The sequence below is a fragment of the Brassica rapa genome, chromosome A04 (genome assembly GCF_000309985.2).
Source record: "Brassica rapa cultivar Chiifu-401-42 chromosome A04, CAAS_Brap_v3.01, whole genome shotgun sequence".
NCBI lineage: Eukaryota > Viridiplantae > Streptophyta > Magnoliopsida > Brassicales > Brassicaceae > Brassica > Brassica rapa.
The window spans coordinates 14,333,246-14,358,538 of NC_024798.2; the positions used below are offsets into that span (position 1 = coordinate 14,333,246).

A 25,293-nucleotide genomic window follows, 5' to 3' on the forward strand; every position below is an offset into this window, starting at 1 on the left:
TTTTTGAAAATAGTTTCTTTACTAATACCATAAAAAAATTGTAAATTCATTACGTGATAAAACATACAAGAACCCGTACGCGCCGGAAAACCACTAGTTACCATATAAAGTAATGGTTCCCCAGCCGCGGGACATCTCTAAGCATATAACTTCACACACGTGATGGTAACTACATCGAATAGGTCATTTAATATATTGTTCAAAAACAAAATTAACAAACGATATAAAATGAATATAGTACGTATAGGAAATGTATACAAAAACAAAAACCATAAAACAAATAATTATTAAACAAAAAAATGAAACTCACTATACAAATCTCGGATCCTCCCTGAAGTGAAACACACTCTTAAATCTTGTGAGGTTATTAACCGTTCCAGTAGATTCCACTAGAGCTTCTTCGGTAGATTATATGTTTTCTTAAGAAACCTCGTTGCAGCTTCGTCGTTACGATAACACAAAACTCGTAAGAGCGTGTTTGGTTCCATACCACTCCACTGGCCTGAAGTCGGAGGCAACGGAAGTCTAGACTTAGCTGAAGAACCATATGCTTCGAGCGTCATTCCCTTAAACCTCTCTATCAAACTGTCTGTGTCTGTACTGAACAGAGGAAGCACACCTCTAACCGTGGTCGAGAACTTATCGATCAGGTCCATGGCCAGACCATCTCCATTCGCCCAGAACAGATCTTTCATAGATTTGAAATCTTGTTCCATAATCTGAGAGTCTTGTATTGTAAAAGCCCTAGAGGGTCCTCCAGCAAGTAGGACAAGTAAGAAGCCATCGAAAGAAGCTCTCATAAGATCGGTTATGATGCGCGTACGGACTCTTTCATGTACCGTCTCTGCTATGACTGTCAAATTCTGTTCGAGCTCCTTGAGGAAAGGCTCGATTCTAGAGGACGAGAGGTCACCGATGTATAATCCGTCCCATAACGCGTGGCTTAGGTCATGGAAGACGACTTTGTAAGCTAAAGACTCAGATAGCTGTTGAACGCCTTCGATGCAAGCCGCTGGTGTGAGCTCAAACTTTTTCCCTAAACCGTTGGAGAAGTCGTCGGTGTGAGCTGACTCACAGTTCCTCAAATGCGTGATCACTCTCTTCTCCACAACGTCAAGCTCGCTGCGGATTTTGTGCAAGCTGTTTATTCTGATACATATCTGCGTGACCCCAAAGGAACCAGCCTCTCCGTTGGCAATCGGAACCTGAGAGTTTTTCTTCTGAGAAGGAGGTGACTTTTCTTTCTTCTTCCAAACACCTTGGAACTTTGACTCCGTTGTACATCGTGTGAGTGCAGGCATTGTAGGCATGTACGTAGTTCGAGAGCCTGAACATCATTATCATTACATGTTAGAAAATCAAAATTTTCAACAGATAGGAATCAATCATATGCCAGCAAACTTACCACAACCAGATTTCGCCTTTGAGACATAATACTGAAGATATTTGTCTAAACCAATGATCAAATCAGGTAACACAGCAGGATGCATAGGTATGGGAAGCTGAAAAAACGCTTCCAAAGTTTCATCAGTAATACGCAACACTTCTGCAGCAGATAGTGCATATCCTCCTTCTTGGTTCTCCACCGGATTCCAAACCTGGAAAAAGAAAACTCTGGTGATTAATTAAATCACTCCAAAGCTTAATAAAGACTATGTTTGATTTTTACTAACCTCTTGCTGCAAATTCCTGTCGACCCATTCCTTGAGTCTGTCTATCCTTGCCTTGATCCAGTCTTTGACCAAATTAGCAATAACAGTCTCAGCTTCGAAAGGAGGCATCTCACGGATAATCGCTTTGCCACCATCATCGCTGTCAACAGAATCCTCTACTGCGATTTGCACAAGATCCTTCTCTAGCTTATCAGCAGCTCTTAATACCTGAACAGCATCGGGTGTCAATTCAGATATCCCGGAGATAAACTGTTTAATCTCGTTTCCGTAACAAACATGGAGTGTAGCCACAGCAACTCCTGCGGCAAACGGATGCCACCTCTTCCATATTGGACTGAACATCCGCTTTTCCTGAACAGCTAGCTCGCCAATGTCTTTAGCAAGGATGGCAAGAACAGGAAGAGGGTTTTTCTGGTTCCTCGATGCCCTCCTGCTAGAATCTGCTTTCTCCATTCTCTATTAAGGGACATATAAAATAATCAAATATAAGTTGATAGAATCGTTATAAGAAACGGTAAGTAAAAAAGACACAATGCCAACACTTGCCTGAGCAAAAGCAGTACGTAGTGATGACCTGATGTATGTCTCAATCCTCGTACGAGCAACATCAACTTCTCCTTTCCTCCTTCTACGATATTCGTTAGATATATCTTCAACTAAAATCCTAGCTGCTGATACACCCAAAGAAACAATGCCCTCCATTGTACCGACATTGCTTCGGTCAAAGGTGTCATGGTACGCAAGGAGCCTCTTCTCTGCCCAACCCAATATAGCACTAAGCGTAGCACTCAAAACTTGGGAGTACTCAGGATCTTTCGTCGTCTTTGCATCTTTAGCAACTTCCGCAAGCTGAGACTCACAAGCGTAAAGCAAATCCATCTCAACTTGTCCAGTCACAACATACCGAGAGAACAAAAGCCACGTGAAACAGAGGTTATGAAGCATCTGGTTAATCCCAAGAATCACCCACGTCTTCTTTATATGTTCCATAAGGTCATCAACTTCCTCCACCATGGAAGTAGCGTCGCTAGAATCAAAGCAAGCCTCTAAAAGCATTTCATATAGCCTGAGATTAAACGGAGATCCATCAGCCCAGTGGCAAGAGTCAGAGAAAGACCCGTCAGATCTAGAGGCTAGCGACATGACCGCAGATCGAAGACTCTGCATCTGCTCGTTGTTCCTTCCAGTCTCCAAAGGCCGGTCAAGCGCACCGTGAATGATCTGCCGCAGTCGTTGAGAAGAACTCGTCTTGTCAAGCGGTACGCGAGGGTGCAACAGAAGACCTGCCTCAAGAACCTTGAGTGATCTCTTCAGCCACGCGTTGTACTCTTGCTGATCCGTGAAATCAGATGACTTAAGCTGCTGTAACAATTCTAACGGAAGAACCACTGACTCTATCTTCCTTCCAACCTGAAAAAAAAAACATTAAATAAACTTTCCAGCAATTAACATATTCATATCCAGAAACATACAATTAAAGATCTATAAACATCAAGAAAATCAAATCACGGATAAGTTAGGCTCTGGTAACTGCGGTTTGAGCGGTACGGGACAAGCGGTTCAACTGCAGTGCAGTTTTTAACAGTTATAAAAATGTATAGATATATAGTATATGTAGAGATTTTTGGGCGGAGAGAAACCTTTAATTGGAATCAATACAACAAGATCATGATATGAGAGATTAGATTCAACTAAATCAACCTCGAGATTTACTATAGATCGAACAATTGACCAGGTCAAGGTGTGAATCAGCTCAATGCAGAAGCGAAACTGAGCTAACCTGACTAGCAGCGATCCTAAGGAACGCTCTACGAACGCGCGAATCGACGGACTCCGATACTCGCATTTGGATCCGCATCAGCTCACCGACAGTAGTGGGGCGCTTCGGCTTACCACCCGAGCCCGAACCAGAGCCCGAGCCAGGGCTCTTGGTAGATCCAGGCGATAAGGATGACAACGACTTCATCCCCAGGGCCTTCTTCATCTTGCTCGCGGCGGCTGCGGTCAGAGAACGCTGCGCTGCTGGAGAAGCGGGAGAGACGCCGTTGCTCGGAGAGTCCGGATTAGCAACAGAGAGTGACGAAACGGCGGATGAGAGAGGCTTCCCGGTGGCGCTACGGCATGCGGCGACGAAGATCTCGTAGGCGATGAGGCGGAGGTCGGATTCGGAGAACTGGACGGCGAGTTGTCCGAGTGGAGACGGTGGTAGATCGGAGGGAATCGTGGATGTCATCGACGGAGGTGGCGGCGGCGTCGTCTCTCTCTTGGAGTGACCCAGAGACAGCTCTCTGAAGAGGTGAGCCATTTTTTTGTTTGCGTGTGGAGAGCAGCGAAAAGGAACAATAATACAGCTTCTAATAACAGTTGCCCCCAGAAAAAAAAAGAAGAAATGGCACTATTGTAATTTTTTTTTTTTTCCGCCAAGTTATTTTTTTTTTTTATTAAAAAGGAGACTAAGCCCAACAACAAGTACCGGGCCAAAGCCCAAACAACTACTAGACTTAAAGCCCATCACGAAAGGGCATACACAAACCAGCAAAACGGACCTACGGCCCAAACCGAAAGAACCCCACTACGCGGGCCGGACGCGTCCTTGCTGACCCATGCGTCAAGGAAACTGGACGCGTGTTGAGATCTCGTCGTCAGCGCGACACGCGTCACCTATGCCTCGACTTGACCATCGCCGCATCGGAGCACCGCCGGAACACCCCCACCATACACCTCGTTTCGTCAGAGCTTCAATACCGAAAGCCTCCACCGAAACCGAACTTTTTTCTAACGCTTTACCATTCCGCGGAGAGCTTCATCAAACTCTTCTAGAACTCATCCGCCAGAAGGACACCGCGAGCCACTGAAAACCCACCACCAGAACCCACAACGCAACTTCACACGCTACAAACTAGTAGCCACAACCCACAAAACAACGGGTCTCATAACCGACAGGGCATAGCTTTGAAAGCCTCCACCCTCGGAGCCAAGAGCCAGCGAAGACGGAGCTGAGTAAGTCTCCTCTTCCCGGGAACTGAGGCCGGAGTCGGTGGATCTGCGTAAGCCTCCACCTCCCGGAGAAAGGCCGGCGACGACGGAACTAGGGTAGCTTCCATGTCCCGGAATCAACACCACTGAACGACGAACCAAATTACTCACGCCAGCACCTAACCCGACCGCGTCTTTCCTCCAGACGCTAAACCATCGTAGAACGATGACTCAGATCCAGAACTTAGACAAGGCGATCGTTGAAAGACGGCGAAGAAGAAAGAAAATAAGGGAGCTTGAAGGAAGAAGACGGCCTCCGGCGACGGCATGGACGCTCACGCGCCGTCCGTACGCCGGGCCCTAAAACGAGATCTACTTTCTCTCTCTCTCTACTTTTCTCCTCTCTCAGGAGATATTCAATCTTAGTGTCTATTGTAATTATTTTTTAACTATTGATTTTTCGTCTTATTATATTAATGAAATTTCATTGCGTTAGTTGGTCAAAGTTAAAACTTTTTTTTTTGGTATAATTGACCAAAAACTTGACCTTTAAATTTCCTTATAAATTGAAGTGCCTGAGCTGTAAACATATCTTCATTAATCTCTACCTAATTGTATATTCATGAATACCAGCTATGTTTGTATAATTGGTTGTACATTAACCGAAATTGTCTTACACATGATCATACTTTTGTTTAATAACACAAGTTGTTTGTATAATCGTTTATAGCATCAGTAAAAAATAACTAAAAGAAGTAAAAATGAATAATAGAATGGTCGAGTGGTAAAGAGGACTTAGAAATGTGATAAGTACTCCATGTTTAAAAACTACCATCTCAGATTTATCTGTTTGTATGATTAGACGTAATTTTCATTACAAACAGCTAAACTGGTGTTGATAGGCAAATTTTTAAACATTAGTCGGTTAAGAATCGCTATTACAGATATCCCAGATTATGAAAAAACTGAATAATAGACATAATTGTAAGTTGTAACCATTTTCGTAATTGATGAAAGATGACGTAATTTGTAGGTGTAGGAAGAAAAAATTACCACTGATAATGTTTTGGTTAATTCAGAAAAGTAAAAAAAAAATAACAATGAGAAACAAGTAAACAGATTCCATTATGGTAAAGAAAAGAAGCATACATAATTGAAGGATTAAAATAAAAAGAATAAAAAGTGTGGAAATGGGAGCTGGAGCATGAGATGCGAACAGCTTGGAGACGGTCTCACGCTCATGTCTCATGATCCTTCTTTTGTGGGCGAACTGGACCACGTAATATGCATATTTTAAGTTTCTTCTTTTTCTTTAAGTAAATTATAGTTCACAATTTCACACCACCAGTTGATTGTTTCAAACAATTTTGCAGTTCGAAGTCTGGATATAAGTTTAGGGAGATAGTTACGGTATTTGGGTGATTACTTTGGTTATAGTGTTGGACATATATTTGTTACAAATAACCTATCAAAACTAGACCTATAATATCAAGTTTGAAAGTAAAGTCAACTTGATTTATATTGTGATTAAATATACATGGTGATTTAATTTACCGTGAATAGTAATCCAGGTTCACTAGCATGTGGGTTTGTTTTGTTTTTTTTAACGCTGTGTATTATTAAGCCACATGGGCAAGATCATACCAGTAGGTATATCATAAGAGAGGATAAATAGAAAATATCAGAGGTTATCCTACTCAAAAGAACACAAAGGCAATACACGAAGACAGTACTCTTCTGATGGCGTGCACTCGGAGATGAGGTTGGAAGAGAGGCTAGTGTTTCCTCATACATCAATGATTGTAATTTACACCATCTGCGATGGAAACTCGCCATATGAAATCAAGGTTCTGGAAGGATGAAATGCTAAAACCATGAGCTCAAACCCTCCAAACATTTGGGCTCTTCTTTTATCCACATTAGTGGCTTGAAAAGAACTCAGTTTTTTGGAAGTCTGGCTCCATGAAATCAATCCCACCAGTTCTGACAGTCGCAACAAATTTCAGTAAAGCAAGACCACTGAAACGCCTAAAAGTGAGAGGCGAGACATAGTAGAGAACACTCGATAGATCACTAGATAACTGAACACCCTACCAAAGATGCATGACCGTCTCAAATTGAGACGATTCTTTGATAGCCCGAGGCCATTGCAGACCTCCATCAACAACAAACGATTGAAACCATTTTCACTTCAAGACCACCTCAAATAGAAACAGAACCATTTGCACGACTAAAGATAACAAACAGAGAAACTGAAGAAGAGAACAATCCTTAAACTCCAAAAGCATATGCCGCTCCATGCCGTCAAATACGGGAAGACACAACCAAAACCAGGTGAAGCTCCGATGTGATACGACAAACCAAACACCGCCAAGAAACTAAGAGATCAAATCTGGATATATGATATCAAGAGTACAAGCGGGATACCCGCACCATTGATCGAACAAATCCGGAGCCTCCATCGTTATAGCAGAGAAGATCATGGCCCAGGCAAGAATATTCAGCATCAAACGCTCCAACTCCACAACAGCCTTTTGAGTAGCTATAGAACATAAGATTCTCCAGCGACCTCCGTTAGAGAGATAGAAAAATAACACATAACCTTGCTGTTGAAAAACACCACCCCTAACACCAGAGAACGCTAAGACACTACAATATCACTAGATCCGTATATGTTGATTGAAAAGCGTGAAAGATGTCAAACAAAGGTAAATGATAGCGAAGGGAGCCTCTCCTGGCGATGGCGAGGAGCGCCGAACGCTAGAGAAGCGAGGATCTGGCCAAGGAAGACGACGGCGGCTGATGAAATTATTTTCAGTTAATAATGTCTTTATTTAACTTAGTATCGTGGGTTTGTTTTGTAAGCTAGAACAAGCTTGAGGTAGATTGGAGAAGAAAACAACTTTCTTATTAGTCTCTTTACTGCTTAGTTACAAAGATGTCTAAGCTACGATATATATATGAGTGAGAAGAGTCTCAGACAAAGCCCTTTAGGGCACAGCTCAGCAGGTGACAGCACATCCCATCAAGGGTTCAAAACGGTTGGATAGGATCGCTTCCTTAGCTGGCAGAGCCGTACGGAGGCAATGCTTTGGCGTCACGTGAGGAGTAGAATTACTACCGTTAGAGGAAGGCACAGTGGGCTTGATGGGCTGAGACTGATGGGCCGTTGGAGTCTTCAGACTTAGACACCCCCTCAAACTTGTGGTGGGAGGTGCCACAACACCAAGTTTGTCTCTCAACCTGCAGAAAGGAACTTGAGCAAGGGACTTTGTGAATATGTCCGCAAGTTGCTGAGCCGCTGGAATCTGATTAACGACCAAAGCACCCAGGACTACTCTCTCTCGAACATAATGAAAGTCGGTATCAAAATGCTTCGAGCGAGTGTGCAGCGCAGGGTTAGCAGTCAAGTAGACAGCTGATAAGTTGTCACAGAACAGCTGAGGCGTGTCAGGTAGAGAGATACCCATTTCTCCAAGCAACGATGCTAACCACTTCAATTCCGTCGCTGTTATTGACAACGTGCGGTATTCAGCTTCAGTTGATGATCGAGACACCGTAGGATGTCGCTTTGCAGACCAAGAAATAATGTTAGAGCCAAGGAACGTACACAGACCGCCAGTTGAACGTCGTGTTTCACGACAGCCCGCCCAGTCACTATCACTGAATCCATAGAGAAGGAAACCAGTCTTCGCATTAATCGTGAGACCTAGATGAGACGTGCCTTTGAGGTAACGAAGAATGCGTCTCAGGTTAGTGAAGTCTGCAACAGTCGGAGCATGCATCTTCTGACATACGTAGTTGACAGCGAATTGAATATCAGGCCTAGTCAACGTGAGATACTGAAGCTTGCCTGCGAGGCTCCTGAAATACGTCGGTTGATCAAACAGCTTGTCTTGACCAACAACTCTGTCTAGTTGCAGAGGCAGAGGAGTTAACATTTCATCACAACCCGCCATGCCTGCAATCTCAAGCAGATCTTTTGTGTACTTCTCCTGACATAAGAACAACCCTTCATCGTAGGTCTTGACTTGTATGCCAAGAAAGTAGTGGACTGGTCCCATGTCTTTCATGCGGAACGTGCCGTTCAGCGTAACCATTAGTCGCTGGAGCAGTTGCTCATTATTACCTGTAAGAAGCATGTCGTCCACATATAACAAAAGGTAGATCACATCAGATCCATGGAGATACACAAATAAGGATGGATCACCATGAGTGCATTTGAAACCAAACTCTATCAAGAACGTGCTAAACTTATCGAACCAAGCCCGAGGAGATTGACGTAGACCATAGATGGCTTTTCGAAGTTTACACAAATGGTCCGGTTTCTCTGGATCAGCGAACCCCGGAGGTTGTTTCATATACACTGTCTCTTTAAGATCACCATGAAGAAAGGCGCTCTCTACATCAAGTTGCTTGATGTTCCAACCCTTAACCGTAGCTATGTGGAGTACTGATCTGATCGTTGCCGTACGTACCACGGGACTGTATGTTTCAACGAAATCAATGCCTTCTTCTTGCTGATTTCCTCGTGCCACCAAGCGAGCTTTGCGTTTCTTCAGGGTTCCATCAGCATTGAACTGAGTTTTGTAAATCCAGCCACAACTTATAGGTTCTATAGTAGGGTCAGGAGGCACCAAGTCCCATGTGTTTGTTATCTCCATATTCCCTTTTTCTTTTCCCATTGCAGCAGTCCAGTTCGGATCTTGTAGAGCAGCAGCAACAGATTTTGGTTCAGGGAAAGCAGATTTGACACTCAGGAGAACGTATCTCGGATTTGGTTTGCGAATTCCGTCTCTCCCGCGTGTGATCATAGGGTGAGCTGGAGGAACTTCTTGAACAGGAGCTGGAGCAGGAGCTGCAGCAGGAGACAGGGGAGGAAACTCCTCATCGGAGAATATGGAAGCAGTAGACTGTGGAGAAGGTGGAGGTACTGGAGAGGAAGGCAGCGGTATCTGAGGAGGTGGTATGTGTCTTGGAGGAGCAACATACTCTTCTGATACCACAGGCTCTGCTTCAGTTACTTGAGTAGTAAGGAACTCTGATTTCCAAGCTTTCAAGAGAGGGGTTGCTTCAGTAGGAAGAAACGACTGATATTCTTCTAGATATGGGAACTTGGCTTCGTTGAACAAGACATGTCTGCTTATATAAACGCGAGCACTCGGAGGATGTAAGCACCTATATCCTTTGTGTTTCTCGCTGTATCCTAGAAACACACAGTGCAAGCTTTTTGGATCAAATTTATTCTTTGCGTACGGCTTAAGAAACGGGAAGCAACTGGTTCCAAATACTCGGAGAGAGGAATACACAGGTTTCTGTTTGACAAGAGCTTCATACGGACTGATGTTACCAGGAAGAACAGAAGAAGGGAGCAGGTTACATAGATAAGTCGCAGTGAGGAAGGCATCTACCCAGAGTTGTTGAGGTACTTTGCTGTGAAACATTAGTGACAAGCCAAGCTCCGTCACATGTCGATGCTTCCGCTCAGCTAGGCCGTTTTGCTGAGGGGTGTGAGGGCATGACATTTGATGTTTTATACCACAATCAAGCAAGTATTGAGTGAGCTGGTTGCTTGTGAACTCGCCACCCCCATCGCTTTGAAAGATTTTAATGTGAGACTCTAACTGATGTTCAACCAACTTCTTAAAGCTCAAGAAAACAGAAAAGAAGTCTGATTTCAATCTCAAAGGGTACAACCAAGTATATCTTGAGAAATGATCAACAAATACAGCATAAAAACGAAACCCCTGAGTCGAAACAACTGGAGACGGCCCCCAGAGGTCACAATGAACTCTTTCTAAAGGTTTGGTAGCTACAAAATCCGAAGTGGAGAAAGGAAGACGACTAAACTTGCCAAGCTGACACGCCTCACAGAACTTTGAGCTGGACTTATTGAGATTTATGGCTTTATTTTGAACGAGACGCTGGAGAACTTCTTGATGAGGATGGCCTAGCCTCATGTGCCAAACATCACCAGGTGCGGCTTGCTGTCTGTGAGAATAGAAAGCCATGAACTGCTGGTTCTCCAAGACGTAAAGATCCTTCTGTCGACTACCCTTGGTGAGAAGCTGCTTTGTCTGTTTGTCCTTCACAACAACACTATCAGAGTCGAACTCAATGGAACAAGGATAGTCAGTAGTGAGTTTGGAAACAGAAAGTAAGGACTTAGTGATCGAGGGACACACAAGTACATCATTCAAAAGAAGCTTACCTTGCAGACTAGGCAGCACTGCAGTACCAACGTGTGTGATAGGGAGATAGTCACCATTTCCCACCAAGACTGTGTCTTCCCCTCTGTATGCCTGAGCAGACTGAAGCTGAGCAGAACTGTTCGTGATGTGAGCCGTTGCTCCCGAATCAGCATACCAGTCGTGGCTGTGAGGAGGATCTTGAGTACGTGTAGCCGTCAACGCATTGGGAGGTTCCTCAGTTTGGTAAGAGTGATCGAAGCGTTTGTAACAACGGTACGCAGGGTGACCAAACTTGTTACAGATTTGACAAGTTGGTCGAGAGTCATTCGAGGAGGAGCCACGGCCTGTTCCTTGACTGATTTGTTGAGGAAAGCCACGACCTTGAGTGGAATAACCACCCCGACCACGTGAACTGCCTCTGTTGTGACCACGACCTCTGTATGAATAACCTCCGCGAGAAGAATAGAACGCCTGATGAACCGAGGCTTCAGCAGGAGAGTCATACGTCTGAAGCCTGTCGTTGAAACCGATGAGCTTAAACACCACATCTTCAAAATTAGGACCAGGAAACAGATCCATCGAACTTTCTATGACAGTAGAAATGGACTCGTACTCACGTCCAAGACCCCTCAAAATGCCGTATATCTTTTCTTGTTCAGACAGGGGGGCTCCTATCGAGTCGAGTTGGTCACAAAGTCCCTTAATTTCGGACAGATACTCACTCAGAGACCGCGTACCTTTCTTCGTGGACTGGATCCTGCTCTGAAGCTCAAGCTTGCGGAGAGGAGAAACCCTATTGTACTTCTGAGCAAGAAAGTGCCAAACTTCCTGAGAAGAGCGGAGTCCATAGACAGTTTTAATGGCATCTTCAGTGAGGGATCCAAGAAGCCAAGCCATGATACGCTGGTCCGTACGAACCCATTTCGCATATTCAGGGTTTGGTGTTTCTGCTACTTGATCTGCAGTTCGGACGGTGAGAGTAGACGGAGGAGGAGGGGTGGAGCCGTTGACGTAGCCAAGAAGAGACTGACTACCGAGAAATTGTTCGAACTGAAACTTCCAGGAGAGGTAGTTAGAGTCGCTGAGCTTGAGAGTGACGCATTGCGTGATAGTTAACGGAGCAGTAAACGGATCTCCATCCATGGCTCTGATACCATGTAAGCTAGAACAAGCTTGAGGTAGATTGGAGAAGAAAACAACTTTCTTATTAGTCTCTTTCCCATCAAGGGTTCAAAACGGTTGGATATGATCGCTTCCTTAGCTGGCAGAGCCGTACGGAGGCAATGCTTTGGCGTCACGTGAGGAGTAGAATTACTACCGTTAGAGGAAGGCACAGTGGGCTTGATGGGCTGAGACTGATGGGCCGTTGGAGTCTTCAGACTTAGATGTTTGAATAGATAGATAATTTTTTTTTGGAATGAATATTAAATTTGTATTCATCAAAAAACATTTCTCATCAAGTTTGTGCTTAAGCAAATCATTTTTCAAAAAGCTGCTTGGTCTCTAAAGAAGATAAGAACCACCTAATTATCAAGAAACTATTTTAAGGTCAGGGAGAAGAAAATGTGTAAGTTTGAAAAAAGAATGAGAGAAATGAACTCCAAGGTGGATGCAATATAAAGGTATTTAAGCAAAAAACGATGAACTATTGCTTCTCATGTGAAAGTTATGGACACTCAACTAGCTCAAGTAATAGCCGACACTAAAGGAGTGGCAATGAAAAAAGAGGCCTAGTAATAAATATAGCAATCCAAGACTCTGAGATCAAAAGCTTCATGTCCACATAAATAATCATATACGAGTTTGAAAGTTTAAATTACTGCTCATAAGAAGATTTAGGTGACTAGAGCTGTGAGTGAGAATAGTTCAGTACACTTACCTTTGGACAAGTGATTTTGATGAGGAAGAGAAGGATTTGGTTGAGAAAATTTTGGATTTGGCCAAGCAAAAAGACAATATGGTCGACAAATTCTATCACTCTGTCCGACCATGAACCCACGGTCAAGAACCAGGCCGAGTGCATGGCTGGAGACAAATCCATATGGACCAATCCAAAGAAAACAATGTGAAATGTCAAGGAAAGCCTAAGCATTCTAAGGATGCTTCACGTTCATTTGGTGGCGATAGTAAATAAAGAAAGTACATAATTAGATGAGTTCAAAGGATGCTTCCTAATCTTAAACAAATACTTAGAAATGAATTGCTAAGTTGAAAATGTTAAGGAACTTAAATGAGAAAAGTACAGGGTTAGGCGAGACTGATTAATAAAGCACAATTTTATGTGAATAGAAATGTACAAGGAAAAAAGACTTATGTGTATTTTCTTGGGCTGTTTTTTAGCAACTTGGCTTATCGCTTCTCTCATAGTTTAAGAATCGTTTTCTGACGATCTAGATTTTGTTCAACTGAATTCAATACTTTCTTATAATCGTCAATTTGTCTTGGTATTTCAAATAACCTAGTATCAAATTTTCATCTATAAAAATCGGCCAAATTCAGATCAACAATGTTCTATTCAGTTATTTTAGCCAACTCAAGTCCAAACTGAACCATCTAAGTATGGTCAGTTTGGGTCGGTTCCTTTGGTTCTAGTTTAGTCATTTCATGCTCATGTCTAGTGGCGAGACCTTCCTCTAACATACTTGTCCCAATATTTTCGGTAATACTGAAAGAATACAACAAATAAGAAAATGGTACAATCTGTACCACCCTTTAAGGACACCAATCAGAGCACTGTAATGTGTAGCATGACTCGAACTGTAACCTAATTTCCAAAAACGATATGTTAAAGAAAGTAATACATCGCACATCTCACTAAAGAACATCATACAAGTCAACTTTCGACTCATATCAATCATTTATCATACAATAATTGTGTCCATGTGCTCCCTTAGCATTTTCTTCTCAGTTCTCGCTTTATTTTGTTTGACCAAAACGAACTCATTAAAAGCCGCTCCGATGTATTAACGCTCAACATCAACCAGAACCATCCAAGAATATTTCTCTGGTTTAGATTTATTTCAAAACCATGAAGAAGATCGACTTGGGGAACCACCGCGAGGCGGCTCAGCCAGACTGCATCAAAGCTCTCATTGTCGAATTCATCACCACATTTTTCTTTGTTTTCGCCGGCGTCGGATCCGCCATGGCCACAGGTAAATTATTTTACAACACATTCATGTTCTTTGTTACAATTTGGTCTTACCAAGTTAGTTACTGGCTATGTACAAGCAAATCTAATCTAAGTCAATTTGCATTGGTATATTTAACCATTCAGCTTCTCAAATCTATGGCTTATGTTGTTTATATTTTATTCATGGTATAGACAGCTTAGTCGGAAACACATTGGTCGGACTTCTGGCGGTCGCGGTGGCTCATGCCCTTGTAGTGGCGGTCATGATATCTGCGGGCCATATCTCCGGTGGCCACCTCAACCCCGCTGTCACCATCGGCCTACTTTTCGGAGGTCACATCAGTGTCTTCCGCGCATTCCTCTATTGGATCGATCAGCTGTTGGCCTCCTCCGCAGCCTGCTTCCTCCTAAGTTACCTCACTGGAGGAATGGTACGTTTAATATCACCAAAATTAATTAAAGAGAAAAATACTAAAATAGCACTAAACCAAGTTTTTGTTCCTAAAGTAGCACTCAAGGTTAAAAGTCACAAAAATAGGTTTCATTAAAGAGGTAATATACACTTATACCTCTTGGGTTAATTAATCCAAACCTTAGGGTTTAGAGTTAAGGGGTGGGATTTTGGAATTAGAGTTTAAAATTTTATAAAAACTAAATTCTAAAATAAAAAATAAAAATTTTAAAAACAGTTTCAAAAAGTATTTTTAAATTATAAAAAAAAAATTTGAAAAAAAATAAAAAAAAATTTGAAAAAAAAAATTTGAAAAAAAAAATTATAAAAATTTCGAATCTGAAAACATATAATCTGAAACTATAAAAAAAAATTCTTTTTTTCATTTTTTTATTTTTATTTTATTTATTTTTATTTATTTTTGTTTGCTTATTTAATTTTAAACCAAGGGTATTATGGATATTTTATCCTTTAATGAATGTCATTTTTGTGACTTTCTCCTTCTAATGCTATTTTTGAGACATAAACTTCAAAAGGTGCTATTATTGACAATTGCCCTAAATTAAACGTTAATTAATATAGTTTAACACGTATTAGTAGCATACATGTTGGTATGAGACAAATACAAATTATAACGCAATAATTCATATTTCACATGGTTTTATTCTTTAGTATTTTAATTTGACACTAGAAACCAAAATATTAAATATAATGGATCTTTTTAAATACTTTTAACAATCTCAATTCGAGTTAAATGTATAAAATAAAATACACAATTTAAACACATGATGCTACGTAAATCATACGTGATAAAACGTTTTTTAAAAGATTATGCATTTTACCAAGTTTGACATTATTACGTTTTGTGATTAGGGAACTCCGGTTCACACTTTGGCAAGTGGAATCAGTTACACCCAGGGTATCATATGGGAGATCATCTTAACATTCTCACTTCTCTTCACTGTCTACGCCACGATGGTGGATCCCAAGAAAGGCTCCCTTGATGGGCTAGGCCCACTTCTCACCGGATTCGTCGTCGGAGCCAACATCCTTGCCGGTGGCGCCTTCTCTGGAGCCTCAATGAACCCGGCCAGATCATTTGGACCTGCTTTGGTCTCTGGGAACTGGACTGACCATTGGGTATATTGGGTTGGACCGTTGATCGGTGGTGGACTTGCAGGATTCATCTACGAGAACGTCCTCATTGACCGTTCAGATGCCCCACTCGCCGACGACGAGCAACCATTCCTAAATTGAATGCTTGAATCTATACTATGCACGTTACATATCTATCAAGCTCATCACTAATGATGCATCTTCTTGGTACACTTCAAGATGTATCTCTTGTATTCTTATCGTATTTCAAGCAATTTCTTTAAAACTTATCAAGTTCCAATTATCGAAAGTATAAAACATTATAAAATATCAAAACAAGATTCACCAAAAGCCATTGCAAGAACAGCGACCGTCTTTGAAATGGTGGAACCTGTTTCTGTCTCTCACAATGATCTCTCTGCCAAAAATCTTGGAGATCATCATAGAAACCTGATGACAATCACCACAAACTCGAAGGTTCTTCACGATCCTAATAGGGACATCTTCTTTCAAACTCATTATACCAAACGCAATCGCTGCCTTTTCGCTATGCAGACACAAAGCATCCTCTTTCTCCTCTTCATCTATGTCAAACATAACCGGGCTCGTGTCTGCTTTATACCCAGCGAGTCTCAGCCTCCTCGAGATCTCCTTCCAAAACGACTCGATCTCTGTATACCTCGGGTGCGATTTATCTCCGACAAAGAACTCATGGACTTCTCCGTTGACCTCCATTACACTGCACCCTGGTTCCTTTCTAACTCCTCTAGATTTCATCGACTGTCTAACGTGACTAACATTTTCCCAATTGTCTGACTCTGCATAGATGTTTGATAACATGACGTAAGCACCGTGATTTGTCGTCTCTAGCTCGAGCATTTTTTTAGACGCAAGGACGCCAAGTTCGAGGTTCTTGTATATTCTAGATGCGTGGAGGACAGAACTCCAAACAGCAGCATGAGGCTTCATGGGCATACGCTGGATGATGCCGACTGCTTCTTCTAAGTGGCCTGCACGAGCATACAAATCAACCAAGCAGCCGTAGTGATCAAGCTGAGGCTCAATCCCAAACTCATCTCTCATCGAATCGAAATGTCTCTGCCCTTCATCTACCAAACCGACCACACTGCAGCCTCTTAGAACCGAGACGAACGTAACGGCGTTTGGAGTAACGCCGTCCCGTTTCATAAGAGAGAAAAGCTCGAGACATTTCTCCCCGAACCCATTCATGGCAAACCCGTTCAAGGCGCTGCTCCACGTGTACACGTTCTTCTCTTCCAAACCCCAGAAAACTTCCATAGCTCTGTTCATGTCGCCGCATTTCGCATACAAGTCGACCAACGTTGTCCCGAGCCTCACAGTGATTTTGATTTTGTTTCTCTCTATGTAAGAATGAGCCCACCTCCCTTGGTCCAAAGCTCCCAACTGAGTACAAGCGGATAAAACGGAGATCATAGAAACCGCGTTGACTTTCACACCTTCCAGCTGCATCAAATGAAACAAGTCCAGAGCTTCCCTTGACTCTCCAACCTGAGCATAGCCAGAGATCATAGCGTTCCAAGCAATGGGGTCTTTCTCCGGCATCTCCTCAAACAACTTCCTCGCAAAACCAACATCCCCGCATCTAGCACAAGCCGTGACCATCGCTGTCCGACACACGAAATCCGGACAAGGAACAGAGTCAAACACCTTGTGGCAAGAATCCGGACACCCCAGCTCAGCGTACAAAGAAATCAACCCGGTTTGGACATGCGGGTCATTGTCGAAACCGCGTCTTATGGTCGTACCGTGAACTTGAAGCCCCGTCTCACGCATACCCATCCCGGTACAGGCCTGAACCAAGAAGTTGACAGTGTAATTATCCGGTTTAAGATCGGAATGAAGTATCTTTCTGTAAAAATCGAAGCTTTTCTCTGGAACAGGGCTTTTACAATGTGCTCTGATCATAGAGTTGAGAGCAAACAATGTAGGTTTATCAGACCTATCCAGGATCTGATTCGCGTAGTCTAAGTGTTTCTGATCGCTCAAAGCCACTGCCTTTACGAACTGACCCACGAGATGGTCATCGTTGAGCGTCCCGTCGACTACGAGCTTGGCGTGGATTTGCCGCACTTCCTTAAACGGAGTGCCGGAATCCAAAAGAGCGATGACCGGGTGTTTCACGATTCTGCTCATGACTATAACAACAACATCCTATGCAACCTGCAGGGAAGAAGGTACCGAGGAAGAACATTGTCAAGTAATGGTAAGAGATTGTGTTTAAAGTTCAGTTGGGCATTTTATCGAACATCTGGTGTGCGACTCTCAAAAATTTACATCTGCTAAAAATGTCATGAAAATGCAGAAGATTATAAGGAGAGGATTATAACCTGACTCGGCGGCCTGCAAACTCTGCGCCGGTGAGATCTTTACGGCAGCAAAATTTTCCCAGGAGAGAGAGAGAGAAGAAGAAGCGTATCAATGTGTTTAGACACTAAACCAGTGTTTGGGTTATGTTGCAATTGTGATGCAGAACCGATCCAAAACAAACTTGAAAAAATAGTTTTTGATTCCGAATAAGTTGAACTAAAATGTGCTTATTTGCTGAATAACCTAAATCATAAGTGAAATTAAATGCATGTTTATGATTTTGACATAATTAAGTAAGTAACAATTATACCTCTTTTGATCTGATTATAACCCTCTCTCGAACAAGTAGCAGGTGAAAGGAAAAAGGTAATGCCACATCACTTAAATTAAATAAGGTTAATAATGAGGCCACATCACACACATACAAACCACATAAGCCAAATTAGATAAGGCCACATCATATACATACAAACCACATATGTTTTATTGTTTCAGTAAATATATAGAGGATAATAGAAAAACAATAGTTTGATAAATAATGTAGTCCATTCATTTGTGTAAATATAATGATGTTGTTCTCCACTAAAGAATAAATGTTGACAAATATGTAGATGATGTAATATGGTAAAGTTACAATATCTTGCGTACTATTCCTTAAGGAATTGAATATCTCTAATCTAATCTGGATATGCCAACCTACATCCAAGATATAAACAGTTTCTCACATTTTCAAATATCAAGTGTACCCAGGTTCATACCACTATACTATATAGTGGATATAGTATAGTACGTTTACAGTGTACTGTGAAGTAAACTTTATTAGCAAGGTTATATGGATGTTTAATTACTATATTATTGGATAGAATAGATTGACACTACGACATGAATGAGTTCATATCACTAATACAAGTAACGGAGCAACGAGGGTAAGTTATTGAAACCCCCACCCAGATGATAACACTAAACTGTAACCTGGAAATGTTAACCCACATCTGAGATATAAACAGTTTTCCTCGTTTTCAAATAATGACATCCACCAGGTTCATAATACTATACTATATGGTGGATATAGTATAGTACTTTTAGAGTGTACGAGGAACTAAACTTAGTTCTCGTTCAATAACTCAGAGGACTTTAGTAGCAAGGTTATATGAATGTTCTATTATTCAATTATTAAGTAGAATAGACTGACACTACGACATTTACGGGTTCATATCACTAAAATCTAAACTCTAATTACTAAACCATAACTCAAATATAAACATTAAGCCCAAATATAAACACAAAACCCAAATAGAATAGAACAAAATAAATAACATGGTACATATAAATAAAACTATAAAATATCGATGATTGCATGAAAGAAGTTAATGATCACCCCAACCATACCTCCTCACCTTCTAAATACTAAACCCTAAATTATAGGCACTAAACCCTAATCCAAATATAACCAAAACCCTAAATCTAAATAAATAGATTAAGCTAAACCCTAATCAAGAAAGTATAAACCCAAATAGAATGTATATAATATGGTTTACTATACCCAAACCTTTACTTAGTAAATCTAAACCCTAGACAGGAACCTATAAACCCAAATACAATCTATAAATTGTTTTCCAATATTAAACACTTGAAAGCACATTTACTTGAAATAAATAGATTAAGCTAAACCCTAATCAAGAAAATATAAACCCAAATAAAATATATATAATATGGTTTACTATACCCAAACATTTACTTAGTAAATCTAAACCCTAAACTCTAATCACTAAACCCTAACTCAAATATAAACCCTAAACCCAAATATAAACACAAAACTCAAATAGAATGGAACAAAATAAATAACATAGTACATATTGGTGAAACTATAAAATATCTATGATTGCATGAAAGAAGTTAATGCTCACCCCAACCATACCCCCTCACCTTCTAAATTAAACCTTACATTCTAATCACTAAACCCTAATCCAAATATACCCTAAACCTAAATAAATAGATTAAGCTAAACCCTAATCAATGAAGTATAAACCCAAATAGAATGTATATAATATGGTTTACTATACCCAAACCTTTACTTAGTAAATCTAAACCCTAGGCAGGAACCTATAAACCCAAATACAATCTATACATTGTTTTCCAATATTTAACACTTGAAATCACATTTACTTGGTTAGCATATTGCATATCTTATATTCCATATAGTCTAAGTAGTATACTTAACGAATGTTCCAAATAATCAAATTTGTCCAACACTCGAAAAATGAATTTCATATTACAATCAATCACACAAATTGACAAAGAAGAAACCTATCAAATTTAAAAACATGACATATTATTACATTTTTAAGGAGTAGTATAGAAATATGTCTCAAATAGTATGGTAACCGTACATAAGTAGCTATACTTAAAAATATATACTATACTATTCATTTCATTAAATATAGTATAGACGGCGAATTCATCTTCTTCATTTTTTCTTTTTTTAGACAGGCTGATACACATTCATTTCGTTCACCACCATATAGAAATCATCTTCATCTCCTCTCTTTTTCCCGACACGATGATGCTTTAACTGATTCGCCGTCGTTGTTCATCACCACTAGATCTGTAAAACAAAATCAGAAACAAAAACAGAGTATGTAAACAAAATCTTGATTGTGAGAATCAATTGATTTAAGAAAAAAAAAGGAGAAAAAAAGAAAAAGTTTTTGTGTGTGCTTACCGTTTACGCTTTCATCGCTGTCTGTTCTTCACCACTGGATCTTTAAAACAAAAACAGAAAAGAAAACAGAGTATGAAAACAAAAGCATGATTGTGAAAATCAATTAATTTTTAAAAAAAAGAAAAAAAATGAAAGAGTTGTTGTGTGTGCTCATCGTCTATGACTTCATTGTTGTCTCTTCTTTAGAACAATTGATTGTTCTTTTGGTGAAGTATTGAAAGAGAAGAATTGTGTGACAGAAGAAAATGTATGATTTTTTTGAAAATCTGAAGAAGAAAGAGAAACACTGGAACGAGATGGTGAAGTAGAGACGTGGAGGTGGTGGTGATGGATTAGAAGATGTGGCTAAAAGTTTTTTATATATTTTTTAATTATTTTTGTTAGTAGGTTTCACCGGTTGGTTGCAAGGGTAATATGACAATAATCTATAATGTGTATAGTGTATATTGAAAAAACAGGGTTTTTAGTTAGTGGATGAATTATAATTTGTTTGATGGATGTAGGATGCAATTCCCCAACTAAAATTGTAGACAAAGAAAAATGGAACTTTAAAGGGGTTAGCGGGAATTGTATTCACGTGCGGTTTTGATTTTTATAATCTAGAAATTTGTTAAATTTATAAAGACTTTTTAAAAAAAAAATCACATTGAAAATATTCTATTATAATGATTTTAAAAATCTAGAGAATATGTGCACTATTTTAAAATTTTAGTTTTATGAATAACATTGTTTAGGATTCAATGACGCTAAATTTTAATAGAATCACTAAAATTTACACAGATGCTAATTTCAATATTTCATATCGATCGTCAAATCTCCTCTATACATGTATGTTTTCTTTCCGCAGATTTACACAGATGCTAATTTCAATATTTCATATCGTCAAAACAGTAAATCAAAGTTCATTCGAAATTTACAGCGTATAAATAATTATATAACTCGAAATCAATACCCCCACATTACCTCTCTTATGCGAGCCCACACAGACGCATGCTAACTCTATATAGTATTTGAAGTAATTGAAAACAAGAAACATAACAAAAATGAGTCGTTCATATCATCACAGTTCAAACAACCGACACTCACTATTGTCCCTGGCTTTCAACTAATTCTTATTGTACACTTTGGTACACAATTCGTACAACATTCTCACATCAAAACCAAGAGAACATGGTGGCTTCTAATGGTGAGGACACCGAAAGTTCCTCCACCAGAAAGAAAAAGGAGACCTCCGCAGTGGTATATCGCGGGGCACGCATGAGAAGCTGGGGCAAATGGGTGTCGGAGATTCGAGAGCCTCGTAAGAAATCAAGAATCTGGCTCGGGACTTTCCCCACGGCGGAGATGGCAGCTCGTGCGCACGATGTTGCGGCGCTGAGTATCAAAGGAAGCTCAGCAATCCTTAACTTTCCAGAGCTCACTAACTCTCTGCCACGACCTGTCTCGCTCAGCCCAGCCGACATCCAGGCCGCAGCAACAAAGGCAGCATTTATGGAATTCAAAACACCATCGCTTCATCTCGAGGATGGAACGCCATCTCAAACTAGATGTGAGACTGAGACGAGCGACAAGGCGTCGTCCTCACCCACTACGTCTACGCTCTCAGAGGAGCTAGGAGAAATAGTGGAGTTGCCGACTCTAGACAATGAGTTAAGTAAAGATTTTGCGTTGTTCGACTCGTTGGAAGTATTGGTCGGGATGCCTCCATGGCTAGATGCTACCGAAAAAGATCCAGTACTGTTTGACCCACTTTTCCAAGAAAGCTTGTTGTGGAATCATTAGTAAGATTTTCTTGGAAAAGAAATTTATATTTTGATTCCTTCTCTCAATAGTTTCATATGCGTACTTTATCTCCAAGTACAACCTTAGATTAGTAAATACTTCCGCTAACGGAATTATATAAAGTGTAAACAACACAAGCTTTCCTTGTTTCTTTTTTTTTTTATCTTGCATTCGATTGTTCACATATAGTTAAACTTTGTGTTATTAATATTTTTGGGTGGTTTAGTCATTTAAATGTAATGAGTATGTAGTAGTGGTTTACTGAAAGCAAGTGTTAAGTTATTTATATCGCAGTGTTTCAAAAAAAAGTTATTTATATTGCTTGTACGTGCTAGTAGATAAAGATCAATACACCTAAGGTAAATGAAAGATTAAAAATAAATCAGAAGAGTACAAGCTCGACAATACATTAATTGTTTTACATTGGTATTCCCATGGTCGACATTTGAAGTTAACTAACGCAAAAGTTGGTAACAATATAAATCAGCTTAAGGTATCTCAGATATGTTTTCACTCTTTTTTCTCCGACTACATTTGGGTACAAATCAAATCATGTGGGTTTTGTCTGAGTTCAGCGTTCAAAAATTATTGGAAAACACCAAATTAGTATTCCAAAACCATCACGTGTATGTTCGTCATTAAATAAAAAATGACCTCTAAAAAAGCAACCCGATCGAAGAGATTCCCACTCTGTCAAAACTGATTTTGCTATGACTTATAGAAAACCATCTAACCGAAATTTTAGGGATCTTATTGAACAGTATTTTCCTATTTGGGTTTTATTAGTGGGTTACAAAATTTGTAAAAGGCAACGTCACGTATGCATGAATCAAACTGATCATTCGTGTGCATTACTGTTGGTATATTCTTTTCTTCCTTTTTTTGTCTAACTATTTTTTTGTCTAACTATTATTTTGCTTTTTCTAAGTTTGGAAAGAAAATAAAGACAAAGACTTTACATAGACGCATTTGAAATTTTGATTGGTCGGATTATCTCACTCAGGAGCGTGTCCCCTGCTACACACAATTCTCTTTCATGTCATTTTCAATCCTCGCTTAATTTTCTTTTCAAATTATGATACAGTATCTGAATGTAGTTTATAATTTAGATGCCTAAATTAATAAGTCGCGACCAATTGCTTGAACCACGCAGCGTTAATGAGATCGCGAACGGTATTACAAACTCTTATAAATTTCACATAAAAGTATATTATGAGTCATCCTATTGCTTTGTTTCAGTTAGAAGAATCTTATATTTATTTCTTATACTTGTTCATTTATAAAGCTTATAAATGTTCATTGTTTGAGCTTATCCTGCATAGTTTGGATCGACAAATTTACTTCATGTATACAAATTTAATGCCGTGTTTCACCTCAAAAACTAGCTACCTCGCCTACATCGTTATTATTTTGTTTCTTATCGACGGCTTCCATAACCTCATTTAGCCAATCAAATTTTAGTAGAGATGAACAAATTTGTGTGAGACGGTATATTTGGGTTAGGTTCGATAGAGAAGCGTACAAAACTGAAGTCAATTGCTATTTAGAATATATATATAAAAAAGATTTATTGTTCAAATGAAGTCGTCGGGAAAATATATAGATGTTTAATTAGTTTTATATGGGACAGATTTTTCTTTTGGATCTCGCGTCAAAGAAAAGAAGACGAAGAAATTTGGTATTCAACATATTTTTAATCATGTGCACATTCATTTATTCTTATAAGGCTGTATATTTTAAAAATATACACCTTTTATTTGTATTTGTTAATAAGGCTGTATAGTGTTTAATTTATCCTACCTAGTATATTAAATTGCTTATAAATAACGTCACTAAAATCAAATTTGTATATCAAGTTTTTTTTTTGAAACAATATCAAGTTTTTTTAGTTTTAGTTAGATACCTAATAATTATTTTTGTTTACTAGGTTTTTGGGCGAGTTGATACAGTAGTTGCAATGATTTATGTTCTATGTCAAACTCTTGACAAACAATAGTAAATGACTAAATCGTATATATATATAAATATTGAGCGTTCAAAATGCCTATAACAAGTTGGAATTTTTGCAAAATTGACATATAACTTAAAGTCAAACACAAAACTAACCTCCTTTTTTTTTGAAAATTGGTTTTGCCCTATTCACCCCACAAGTTCATATAATTTACGAAAATGCCATCCATTTTTTTTTTATTTTTTTTTTCGAAAATGACATTTTTACTCTCTCACCCTCATCATCTTCAAGTAATTACAAGATTGCCATTGTCATCAATACCACAACCACCATGAACAACCAATTTGAAGCTCTTAATGCTCCTAAAATCGATTTACCCTTCTTCTTTTTCCATTCTTGTGACCTAAACACAACATATCTCTCACTTTCTCTCCACAATGAGCTAAAAAAACTCAAGATTTTGATTCTAAAATTTTCATGGTTCATAGAGTCATAGAAGCTAACGATTATGGGTGGGTGACTTCCGTTTGTGATTCTGTGTGCTTGGAGAAGCCTTATGTATGCTAAGGAACTTATCTCACTAATTTAAGGTATGACATCGAGTTTTTTTCCAGATCTGTTCGTTAGACGACTTACTTGGGAAGTCGTCTGGCTGTAGACGACTTACCTTTCAGTCGTCTGGCTGTAGACGACTTACCTGGAAGTCGTCTGGTCAACGCAGAGGTTATTTTTGCAATTGACTTTGAAATCTGTAACCTGAGACGACTGAAAGTTAAGTCGTCTACTATTGTTTGGTTTCAAAAAAAATTCCAAAGAACCTAGACGACTTACATTTCAGTCGTCATAGGTTAGTTTTGTATTTGACTGGATAATTTCAGAAGTTTGACTTCCCCAGACGACTTACATTTCAGTCGTCTGGCGAAAATTAAAATAATAATATTTTTTTTAAAGTAAACGACTTACAATTAAG

The 25,293-nt window shown here is 39.7% G+C and overlaps 4 protein-coding genes across 4 annotated transcripts; 2 read left to right on the plus strand and 2 right to left on the minus strand.

Moving 5' to 3' along the window:
• Positions 1-160: 160 nt before the first annotated feature.
• LOC103864688 (protein unc-13 homolog) lies at positions 161-4,031 on the minus strand. Its single transcript, XM_009142449.3, has 5 exons — positions 3,454-4,031; positions 2,220-3,083; positions 1,674-2,129; positions 1,406-1,598; positions 161-1,327 (listed from the first exon to the last, which is right to left on the minus strand). Exons 1-5 carry the CDS (start codon positions 3,976-3,978, stop codon positions 390-392), a joined length of 2,976 nt encoding a protein of 991 aa, XP_009140697.1. The 5' UTR covers positions 3,979-4,031; the 3' UTR covers positions 161-389.
• Positions 4,032-13,704: 9,673 nt separating this feature from the next.
• Positions 13,705-15,825, plus strand: LOC103864690 (aquaporin TIP4-1). Its single transcript, XM_009142451.3, has 3 exons — positions 13,705-13,995; positions 14,166-14,404; positions 15,298-15,825. The coding sequence occupies exons 1-3, from the start codon at positions 13,869-13,871 to the stop codon at positions 15,679-15,681; spliced, it is 750 nt and encodes a 249-aa protein (XP_009140699.1). The 5' UTR covers positions 13,705-13,868; the 3' UTR covers positions 15,682-15,825.
• Positions 15,785-18,096, minus strand: LOC103864689 (putative pentatricopeptide repeat-containing protein At5g40405). Its single transcript, XM_009142450.3, has 2 exons — positions 17,889-18,096; positions 15,785-17,721 (listed from the first exon to the last, which is right to left on the minus strand). The coding sequence occupies exon 2, from the start codon at positions 17,692-17,694 to the stop codon at positions 15,862-15,864; it is 1,833 nt and encodes a 610-aa protein (XP_009140698.1). The 5' UTR covers positions 17,695-17,721; positions 17,889-18,096; the 3' UTR covers positions 15,785-15,861.
• A 3,610-nt stretch (positions 18,097-21,706) lies between these two features.
• Positions 21,707-22,757, plus strand: LOC103864692 (ethylene-responsive transcription factor ERF042). The gene has a single exon (XM_009142452.2). The coding sequence runs from the start codon at positions 21,761-21,763 to the stop codon at positions 22,370-22,372; it is 612 nt and encodes a 203-aa protein (XP_009140700.1). The 5' UTR covers positions 21,707-21,760; the 3' UTR covers positions 22,373-22,757.
• The last annotated feature ends 2,536 nt before the right edge of the window (positions 22,758-25,293 follow it).